Below are 11,442 nucleotides of genomic sequence, written 5' to 3'. Positions count from 1 at the left end.
ATGCGCCCTCTAATACCAGATGCTTATTTTGTTCCAATTTTCAGAGAGTTTATTTTATTTTATTTTCCCATTGTTTGTAATTTTCAGGTATTATACGCATAAATAACCTCTAATAAATACATATTAATATTTTGGATGCATCTTAGTTTGCTAACTCATCGATTTTAGTTACTTATAATTGAAGGTACGGATCGGCAATCCGCTGTTCTCGTCGTACATCCTTTCTCCTCGGGACACAAAATGGTAAATACAAATAGTACGAGTCAGGCCAAATTATCCGAAAATATCTTCCAATCTACAAAGACTTTTGGTCTCGAAAACTCCATGTACCAATCTATGATATTCCAAATTATATCCCCTTTTTTAGTTGTCCATAAGTACTTTTTAAGTCTCTGTAGATACGTGATTTTGTAGGCATGATTTTGCTATCCTCCATACCCAACTTAGGCTAACCTTTTCGTTACTTACCATTGACGTTGAATTATAGGCTGATGGTAATTGTGTTACGAGTATAACGTTATAAGTTATAGCCTAGGCCTACTCCCAAACACCTGAAATTCATTAGTACTTTATAAGAGTTGTCTAAGATAGGCCTACTTCACAGTGAATTGATAAGGGACTGAACTAAGGTCTTGTTGGGTATTGACACATCAGCCTAAGTCAGGCAGGCTGAGTATTAACAAACTGCTGCATTAACAAACGGCATGTTGAAGTTGCCTTAGGCTCAAGTTAGAACTTAGGCACATATTTAGTAACAGTTATGTCCGTAGCCTAAATGAAATTTCTGACATAATCATACAGTTAGTGGGGCTACCAATTTTTCACTATGACAAGATGCATGTTCAAGGAATAATTTCAAAACAATGTTTAGATTTCAAACCATAATCCCAGAACTTATTGTGTGTATGGCATGACATCACACTGTACACCCTGTTTCTGCAAGCCAAAGATTATGTCCAGACTTCAATGTAGAATAGAAGGATATATATAGTATTGTTTCAATTGAGTGTGTCACCTGTAATTTGTGGAAAGTTCAATGCATTGCAGTATTGATCTTGATCACCTGTATGTAATGATTAAATAATTTCTGCTTTGTCATATTAGTCAAACAAAAAGCCCCGCAAGACCAGGAAGTTGCGTGGCCATGTCAGTCATGGTCATGGACGTGTCGGTAAGCACCGAAAGCATCCTGGTGGCAGAGGAAACGCTGGTGGACAGCATCACCACAGAATCAACTTTGACAAATAGTAAGTACACCCAAAGAGAGATAGCCAATGTACCCCATTCTGCACTTCTGTTGTGTCATGTTTACCATATTAATATCCCATTAACAGAACATTCTCTCAAGCCCCTTCCTGTCATATGGTATTTTACAGCATAGTGGAGAAACCTTGTGGCCATCACTCTAGTAAGATAGTTGATCAGAAGGCATAGTGGCTCTTGTTGATGACAGTGCTTATATTAATATCAGGATGACTAAATCACTTAAGTATTCTCATTTACATTGTAAAGTTACCGTTAGAATATTTCACCTTAAAATGTCAACCTTGCAATGGTCAGCCTACACTTATCAAGGCTTATTACATCAACTTCCGTAGTACTTGAAGCTTTGACACCACCCTCGTATCCTGCAAGTTGCATAAATTTGTCACTAGACCCTTGGTATGTTACATCACTACAGCTTCCAGTGTGTAACTCATATGATACAGTATCTGCTGTTCCTTACATAACAATCAACGGCTATCCATTTTCATCAAATTCACTTGCAGGTCTTTGCATTTCAGCAGCAACAGTTGTAAATAAATGTGGATTTATCTTTAATTTGACCATTGGATAAAAGTTGAAGGATGAAATATAAATCTTATTATGGAGGATTTTAAGAAGCATTCTTTTATATTTTCCTTTTTACAGCCATCCTGGTTATTTTGGAAAAGTCGGTATGCGTCATTTCCATTTGAAGAAGCAGAAATTCTATAAACCAGCAATCAATCTGGACAAACTTTGGACCTTGGTCAGCGAACAAACGAGGCTCAACTATGCCAAAAAAACAGACAAGGCCCCTGTTATTGATGTCATTCAAGGCGTAAGTTATAGAAAAATGTTAAATGCTAGTTATTTTCATTTATTGTCACAAGTGATGTTAAATACCTCAAAAAGGGGTTTTTCTTCACAATGCAGATGTTAATATTTAACTTTAATATTTTTCCTAGAATTGGTGAGAACAATTATCCTACTTTCCATATTTTAAAGTTTGGCGTTAAGGTATGGTTATTGTGAGGAAGACAATGTAATTAGCCACTCAGACCCCTAGGACACATTTACTTGTGGGCAATGATCATGGCAGTACTGTAATTTGGGAGATCACCACTACATTGATAGGAACAAGACTGCTAGGCTAACCCTTTACCAAATTGTGAAATATTCTAATCCATCTAAAACCATGCCATCATATCCATTTTCTTCTACAGAGAAGAGAAGTTTTCCAGCCATTTTGCACTTTTTACCCCAAACTTAACCCTCCCTTTCTTTGTGTTACTCAAAGTAATAAAGCCACAAAACAATATCTATTCCAAGAACCTTTTATCTCCTGAAAAGAAAGCAATTCTCATAAGTTTCCCAACAGCTTAAAAAAGCTAGAACTTCAAAACTAATTGTGATGGAATGTTGTTTAAACCATGAGACTTCTTGTTACCCATAGTAGTAACAAGTATTCATCACTGTTGTCACTAAATCTCAAACCTGAAGTGACTCAAACAAGTTTTACACATTGAAAGAAAACAGTGGCTCAATTCCATGACACAAGTTGGGAAAATCCCTGGCAAAGATTCCCCTCAACCTTTAAATGGAGCGATTCCTAACAAATGTATTGTTACCTCCATTGAGCGACCTAACAGATTGTATTCATTGTAAATTGTACAGTTGCTAACTTGACTGTATTTTCTTTGCAGGGATACTACAAGGTTCTCGGCAAGGGTGTACTCCCTAAGCAGCCAGTCATTGTGAAGGCCAAGTTTTTCAGCAAACTTGCAGAAGACAAGATTAAGAAGGTTGGAGGAGCTTGTGTGTTGGTTGCATAAAGTGCTCTTGTTTCTATGGAATGTAATTTAAGGAGGTTGTTGTTGCACAATAGATATGAGTAACATGAATTGTGAGTTGTTCTCTCTTACTTGCTTCGTCTGTTTGTGACTTATTAGTGGAGGAGTGGTTTCTGTATCATTAGCTTATGAAACAATGTACAGAAAAACTTGAATAAAACCCCTTCATATTCGACTCAAAGAGGATGGACAGTTTGATCAAAGTCATTCATTTTTGCAGTAAATTTTATTTCTGCTCAATAAATAATAACAATAAATAGGTTAATTCAAGGATTAACTTAACACCTTGTCTCATGTCTTTATCAAAACTTTGAAAATATGTATTAAATTCCTTGGTTGTTTTACCAATGCTTAAATTGAGAATGAAAACCTGATTGGTTATGTAAGACATGCATTTGAATACAGAATTGTAGTTACAAACCTTGTCGATCTTAGTTGTCTCTTTCAACTTTTGAGAGTTTATTTTGTTCCTTCCTTTCTTTATGGCCTTTATAAAAGTTTGATTCAAAATGAATGCCAAACACTTAATAAGTACAACATACTTGCTTTTTTTTTGTAAGTGACTTACTCAAGTAACTGCAGTGGTACCAGAGTAATAAGTTATTTCCCAATCAAAGTACTGACTACTGAGATCGATTAGGCTGACACGATGGTCACATTGGTTAGTCCAGTGCCTGACACTTCCAAAGCATGTTAGTTCACTGAGATGTTAGTCTCCTTGAGCACTCCTTACCGGAGTTGGAGGGTTAGATACTCAAAACTATATTTTCATAGGTTGTTTTTTTTTTTTGGCTCCATTCGTACAGAAATACCATTAAATGTAACTTCCCTTTTACAAGGTCTTCATGATGTTCTGGACAATGTCAACTTACACTCCAAGTTGATACCAAATCTGTCTTTCTCTGGATAATCAGGATCTCTTATTAATCATCCACCGTTACGGAATAGATTGGCACTTGTTGAGGCATACCTTTGCTATGTTTATGCTCTTTTGGAAGCACAAGTCTATATTTTCTTGTACCATCAGTAATTACTTTGATGCTGGTATACTTTTCACCGTCATAGTACAAGGCTTCACACACAGTTAACCCAAGACCTCTTCTCCTCTTTCGTCTGTATGAGGAGGCTCTCTTCAAATACTGCAAACCTTCAACTTGATCCGAGATGGAAGCAGATAAAGGGGAGGGTGTGATATTAGGTGGTTGATGCCAGCTACTGAACAAGGGTTCACCGCTGGTGATAAATCAAGAATAGAACAGTGTTTTACTACCTGTGTTTAATTAAAAGTGACTGCAACAGTACAAGCATGTTAAGAGGTTAATGTAAAACAGGCGCACGATCTGAGGGTCACCTAACCCCCTTCCACCCTTTATAATAAAAAAACAGGATATGCCCACATAAAAGAATGAGTTGTGTTAATTTGGTACAGTAAGTTAGCTAAGTTAATCGGGCAACGAGTCAAACATATTTGTATGTTAGTGTCAAGTAGTTATGTACAACCAACTATCTACTAAACACAAACTTGGAAATAACTTGATAAAACAGACACACTTACCAGTCTACACTTAGTGTTGCGTATGCTGGTGATATATGTGTTGTATCCTGTGCACCTTTATGGTTAGTGTAGTGGTGCGGCAAACTACCTTTCCAAGCAACCGGTTTGTATTCACATGACCACAGAGGGTTGTCGTGGTGTACCCCTGGAGTGCCATTATGCGAAGCATCTCTACTGAAAACAGAATGGATGTAGAATTAGTTCTGCCTGAAATCTTACGTTCTCATCAGGTATATTTCTGTTTCCTTACCAATATCGACTTTGAATTATGACATCGTTTTTGGTTGTTTGGTGTAAGCAAATGAACCTCTGCAGTAAGGCTGGCATGGTGTGCGTCTGTGACATTGGTCTGAGTCCGTTATAACTCGAAGGAGTGATAGATATTTGTCATACTTGCTATGTAAATGTATTATAAGAAGGAGTCACCAGATATCGTTTTCGGCGCGGGCGTTATGAATATTAATGACTATGGGGTCAAACGTTAACTTTTTGACATTGCAATAACTTTGCAAGCTTACGTGGGATTGTAACCAAACTTGGTATACAGTAGTTTAATAGCTGGTACATGGGCCTAGTTTGTTTGGACCATCTGGCCAACAAAAATCGGGGCCCATTTTTTTTTTGCTTGTTAGACCCAAATTTATTTCCACCTCAAATGCATTTTTGGGCACATTCTTTGTATCCATTTTGTGGGGCCCATTATTTTTGGGACCATTAGGGCCCACATTTTAGGGCATGCATTTACAGGTAAAACGTTATATAAAACATGTAGGCTACCTTGGTACAGCAATCAGATTTTCACAAAAGTTGGTAAATTCTTCACGATCTCTGTTATTTCCAAATATGTCAATACCATGACTCTTCAAAACGTCTTCGGGATTCCACGTGTTCCTTGGGGAAGAAATAAGGCACTAAATACCCTCACACATGTAAAGTGCACTCTGAAAAATCTAAAGAGTGTATCAATAATGAACCACGCTCCCGCCTACCCATCAAATGATGCAGGCATAAAATAAACCTAATTTATAGCCTAAATATTCTTCATAAAGCAACATTTTACATATACAATTTTAATCATTCCCTAGCTGAAATTCGGCTTCAAACGACCACAGGGCAACACCGATCGCTGCCAGTTTAGGTGGAGTTGAGTCGAATCCTGATATTTACCTGTCGGGCCATGAGTCGAATCAGTTTCTCAACTAACTATGCAAGCAGTGGCCGAGCGTCCATACAGTCAGGGGGTGGATGCCCCCCTGACGGACTCAAATGGACTGGCGCCCTTTTCAGTTTTTTACCGCTTTTTACTTATTCGCGATTGTTGATTTTTTTTATTGCGCTCTCGACTACCTATTGACATTTGTCACATTATCTGCAAATTAGCAAGGCCCGGAAAGGGTCATTTCCGGCGATCTAGGGAGTATCTTTCCTCCAAAAATTTCTTTACGCTCCGCACCAACCTGTGGTGGCGCTCCGCTTAGATAGTGTCGAAAGCGCCCTACAGACCATTCTCGCCCCCTGACCAATACCCATTTCCCCTAGCTCCGCCACTGCTGCACAGGGTCCTCGACACGAGTGAGATCGGGTTACCTTTGACCCCAATATTTCCAACTCAGTGATTTTCATGTGTGCAGCGTAATTCCGATGTATTGGCCGCTCTTTGAACACCACTGAATATTGCCCCGATTCCATACCCACTTCCCCTTTCCTTGCTCCAGCTCAGACAATTTGCAACAATCTGGCCGGTGTTACCGAACTCGGGCATAAGAGTAAAGATTGTATACATATAGAATTACTGACCCGCAGTTGTTTCTTACGGAAGCTTATAAGTGCCATCAGCATAAGAAAACTGCCCCAAGAAGTCAACATTTTCCAGTAAATTGTTTAGATAACAAGATAATATTTTATAACAAAATCAGAAAAATGTTGGATTGCTCAGTTACTTTAACTGAGCTTATATTGAACATTTTTCTGCAAAAGTTTTAATTGACAACTTATAATGTGTCGTCAATTCAACAATTTTCTGCAAAATGTTCAATTGACCACTTACCATATCTGGTCAATTCAACATTTTTCTGCAAAATGTTCAATTATTCACTACATTCCAACTGAGCAATTGAACAATTTTCTGCAAAATGTTTAATTGAAAAAGGTGAACAATTGAACATTTTGCAGAAATAGTTGAATTGACGAGAGATATGTTGTTAAGAAAATGTTGACTTCTTTTGGGGCAAAGTTTTCTTATGTTGATGGCAATTTTAAACTTTCGTAGTTTCTTCACAACACGAAAAATCTAACAAGTTAGACACGGTCTTCAATCTGTGCGAATGGAGCAGTTCAACGTTACATTCCATTTTATTATTTATTTTATTTTATTTTTGGTACACTTAATCTTTCTGTAGGGACCAAGCATTTACACACCCGCTACCGAGGAGCAACCATCTGGCAGGGGTACGAAATGCATGTCAAAGTCTGAAGGATTAACAAATTGGTAAACCCGGGAGGTATCTAGATCAAGGCTCAACTGAACGACTGGTTCACGCTTTTGTTTCTTCTTATCTGGGTTATTGCAGCAGTTTGTATGTGAATTTGCCAGTTTCTCATATAGCTCCCCTTCAGAGAATTCAGAACGCTGCTGCGTGTCTACAGTCTCACTCACTAAAAAGTTTGATCACATCACTCCTGTACTCCGTTCATTACATTGGCTTCCCATCTTTCAACGCATCCAGTTTAAGATCCTACTTCTCACAAAGCGATCAACGGGCTTGTCCCTCAATATAACACTGACATTCTTACTCCTTTGCGTCAGTCAACTATACAGTTACGCTTCGCTCTTCCTATCATGCGCATTTGCAATTAACTCCTCGTTATGGCGATCGTGCCTTTTCTGTCGCTGCGCCTTCTCTTTGGAACAAGCTCCCATTTCACGTTCGTGGCTCTCCATCCCTTTGTATTTTCGAGAGACAACTTAAAACATTTCTGTTTGATTCCTAGTCCCCCCCCCCCCCCCTTGGTTTCCTTTGTCTCTTTCCTACTTTGTAAAGCGCTTTAGAAGCGCTGTATTAAGCGCTATATACATGTAATTTATTATCATTATGATTATTATTAACAATTTTGTAAAAAAAATTGATAAAAAGTTACAACGGACTAGCTATCCCCTTTGCTTCCAACACCAGGTTAACTGATCGTGTGTAAACTGAAAGTGAACAATTTACCTCTTGGGTGTGACACATCCTAGCAGGTAGTCAACGTTAGGTGGGGATTTCAACAAGGCGTCACCAGAGTTTCCAATTTCAGGGAAGAGTGAGTCATCGAGTGATTGCGCTAAAGGTTCTTCATCCTCTTCTTTACAGGAGACTCTGACGTCATCTTCAGCTAACAGTCGTCTCCGCACTCTGTTTACATTACATGGGACGTTTACATCTTCCCAGGAATTGTCCATTTCCTCTGGAGGGCTAATGTTTTCAGAAACCCAATCTAGTCTTCCTTGGTAAATATTGTGTGGTGTGTTTTTTCCAACGGGAATTCTTTGTACTAGAACCTTTGGTTCGGGTGATGTCCATCGTAAATTTGAGTTCACGTAAGTGTCTTTGCTAAGAGTTCTTTTCATCTTGCGGGAATATGGTATGAACAACAAATTGAAACTTGGAAATTAACTGCAGGAAAAAATCGAAAAATAATACTAATAATAAGTAGGCTAACTGTAATGTTTTCAAACAAACCAGATCAGCTATATATCTGTAAATGGGTTGTCTCTAATTTATGGGATAGACTTGTTTGCTTGTGCGATTTTAGTCAAAACATTTAGTTATGAATTCTCATTTCGTCACAGCTCTAACAAAGCTTCGACGTCAACAAATACATAGATGAAAGGTGAAACTACAATGGAGAAGACACGTCCAAGACTTTTAACGGCTGATGTCTTTAATGCAAGAAAATTAGAAGATTATTTTTTTTTTAATTTATGTGCAGAGCATTGTTTAAAAAACGCAACCGGACCTTACCTGACCGGCACTTCAGTTCCTCTTTAATTCTTTTGGACAACATTCAGTGGATTCTGAACATTCTGTTGCACAGATGGTTAGAAATCCCTCGGCTTACATAAATTTTATCTGCTATCTCTGCACTTATAGAAGCTCAAATAAACTTCTTCCGCACGTGCACAATTCACGATATAAAGCACGATAAAACAATCATGCGCGACGGCGCCCGCGCATGGTTTCGCTAGAGTCGTATAGTTGGTTCAAGTTAATGCCAATGTGTATATCTTAAATGATATCTCTAGATATGTAAAGCAACACAGTTGATTGCTAACACTAAAGGCCTTGGATACATGGCTAAATATACATTTGTAACCAATACGATGAAACAGACACGCGCACTCAACTTTCACAATGTGACTATTTAAAGCGCGTGCGTATACTCCATGCATGGTGAAGAAAACTGTGCGTGGACGCTCGCGTTTCCTAAAACTACCATGTCGTATTTCAAAGATGTAAGCCTCTGCAAATAATTTCTATAGTAGAATTAAACACCAATAAATGTATGGCCAAAACAAAAATAGAGACGAACCCTGGCAAAAGGTAGAGGTAAATTCCAAGTAAATATTAGGGAATTAGTGTTTCTGTAAGGGTGGGTTTATACTTATTTGCGTGGGCGTTGGCGCTAGCGGTGGGGTTAGCGTGGGCTCCTTACACAAAATTATTCTGTCGAGGGTTAAGTCCGAAATATAGAGATGATACAAGAAATAGTTCAGGAGACGAATAGGATACTTTTCTTCTTGTGATTAACTTTATTGAAGTGTTCGGATTCCAAATTGAAAACAATAGATGGAAAGAAACTTAAATCGGTTTAACAATAAAAGTCTTAAAGATATTAGAACCCAAACAGTACGTCCTTACGAGACGAAGAATAACTGAGAACTCTCGAAAATGAAAATATGCTTCTTTGAAGTCACGTAAAATGGATCGAATAAACCAGCATGAACGGACACTCGCTGATTGGCTGAAGTGTCGATAGCGACCAATGATAATAACTCATGATTGGACAAACCACAGCTGAATCACGCACAGCTGAATGCAAATGTGATTTTATGTCACGCACATTACGTACGCAGAAAGACGCACAACAACGCGTAGATTCTATCGATATTAACTACCGATTCTGGCGGGCTTGCTGCCACCAATACTAAGAATAAAATAACTAAAAGTAACCTTGAACTTTACAAGACCTTGTATATACACCAAAATACTTCTCATATTTCTTATACAAAGGACAGTGATGTAGGGAAGAATGGATAAAGAAATTCCTATCGTAATATTCAAATAATTCTGTAATGCAGAAACAGAAAGCAGCTTCACTGTTTAATAGAACTAATCGTGTAGCTTACGCCAAGACGCTATGTAACAGTTCTCTGATAAAGTATAAATATTTTATAGTGCTAAAAGTATTAGAAACATGGCACTAATACTTCTCAAACACACACAAAGAGGCTAAACGTAAAGCTAGTAAGGGACTCTAGGAGGTGTGACTACACACGCGCGCCGAATTAGGTACTGGTGACGCGCGTATGAACTGGCGTGGTGTATAGCGCGAGGCTTGCAGGGCGTATGTACATATCTCTGAATTGAAGTATGACGGTAGCGTAAACTACATAAACTTGCATACTGACGTGCTATGATCGAATAGTTCATGGTTTCGCTTGTGCACCTTCGCCAAACGAAAAAAAAAATGTTTTAGGAAAAGTAAATTCATGCGCTTGGAACAGGTTGATTTGAAACTTCCAAAAATCTTTTCAAAACTTCCTCTTCTTCAGTAATTACGAACGAATGATAGACTCATGGTACCGTTATGATATGCAGTCACAGATTGAAGATTGTAAAGTTTCGCGGAATTAGATAGGATCGTCATGACAGAGGTCTTTCTTCATTTTGGGTATTGGTTACTTTGAAGCTTAACCACTGCACGAAGGATACAACTTTGTAATACCGCCAGAAACTTTACAAATCGACTTTGGCTTCATAGAATAAATGTATCCTGTGTCTTGGACGAGATAACGTACTCAGTGGCGTAATGATGAACCTGAGGGCTCCTGGCCCAAAGGGGCCCCCTATCAGGAGGTCCAAGCAAGGGCGTCCACAGAAACGTTCACAGGGGGGGGGGGGGGATCAGTAGGTCATGTAGGTGTAACACTCTGCTTGATACTATCTATGCGGAGCTCCATTATCGGTTCAATTTTCCAGGGGGGAGGGGCAAGCTTACCCCGCCCATGGGTCCAAGGATATATGCAGGATCAATGCAGGGGTCTTGGTTTAGAACATTTGAATGGCCATTTAGCTTTTACACATTGTTTCCAGCTGACAAATATGTTTTAATGCTAAAATACATCAAGAGAAATGACAGAACAATACTATCAACATAGCTATAAAAATTCTTTGTAACTATATACTATGGAATGAGGAATTCGGCTTCTGGATACACCTTACAAGTTGTATGAGTGAGAAACAACATTCAGTCTTGCATGAGCTTTTTTTTTTCCCCAGTAGAAATGGGCCCTCTCTATCCAAAGAGGTACCCTTTTTCTGTGCATCAGTATAGCGGGGGGCCCCCTATTGGTTGAGGCCCCCAGCTCAACACGGTCCGAGCCAATAGGAGTTATGCTACTGAGCATACAGCTGACTGCACCCCTTCCCTGAACAACTCATTCAATTGCTATATCTTCAACTGAAGACATTAATCACTGCCTTTATTAAATAACAACCCAAAGAACATCAAAATGACACAGAAAGTCAGAGA

General features: G+C 38.7%; 2 protein-coding genes across 5 annotated transcripts; one reads left to right on the top strand and one right to left on the bottom strand.

Annotated features, from left to right (window-relative positions):
- The first annotated feature begins 104 nt into the window (after positions 1-104).
- LOC139969925 (large ribosomal subunit protein uL15-like) lies at positions 105-3,146 on the top strand. Of its 2 annotated transcripts, none has more exons than XM_071975341.1 (4): positions 105-243; positions 1,105-1,247; positions 1,912-2,083; positions 2,949-3,146. In XM_071975341.1, exons 1-4 carry the CDS (start codon positions 241-243, stop codon positions 3,075-3,077), a joined length of 447 nt encoding a protein of 148 aa, XP_071831442.1. In that variant the 5' UTR covers positions 105-240; the 3' UTR covers positions 3,078-3,146. The 2 variants fall into 2 exon arrangements, with proteins under 2 accessions (XP_071831442.1, XP_071831443.1); XM_071975342.1 differs by lacking the exon at positions 105-243 and adding an exon at positions 474-494.
- Positions 3,147-3,302: 156 nt separating this feature from the next.
- On the bottom strand, positions 3,303-8,948 carry LOC139969923 (uncharacterized). 3 transcript variants are annotated; one of them, XM_071975335.1, is made up of 5 exons: positions 8,652-8,948; positions 7,863-8,303; positions 5,428-5,541; positions 4,651-4,824; positions 3,303-4,328 (listed from the first exon to the last, which is right to left on the bottom strand). In XM_071975335.1, exons 2-5 carry the CDS (start codon positions 8,255-8,257, stop codon positions 4,019-4,021), a joined length of 993 nt encoding a protein of 330 aa, XP_071831436.1. In that variant the 5' UTR covers positions 8,258-8,303; positions 8,652-8,948; the 3' UTR covers positions 3,303-4,018. The 3 variants fall into 3 exon arrangements, with proteins under 3 accessions (XP_071831436.1, XP_071831437.1, XP_071831438.1); XM_071975336.1 differs by having other exon boundaries at positions 4,651-4,821; positions 8,652-8,945; XM_071975337.1 differs by lacking the exon at positions 5,428-5,541 and having other exon boundaries at positions 4,651-4,821.
- Positions 8,949-11,442: the final 2,494 nt, after the last annotated feature.

Source organism: Apostichopus japonicus, chromosome 7 (assembly GCF_037975245.1).
Source record: "Apostichopus japonicus isolate 1M-3 chromosome 7, ASM3797524v1, whole genome shotgun sequence".
In the NCBI taxonomy this organism is placed as follows: domain Eukaryota; kingdom Metazoa; phylum Echinodermata; class Holothuroidea; order Aspidochirotida; family Stichopodidae; genus Apostichopus; species Apostichopus japonicus.
The sequence above is the reverse complement of the archived record's forward strand: the minus strand, read 5'-3'. Positions and strand labels throughout refer to the sequence as shown.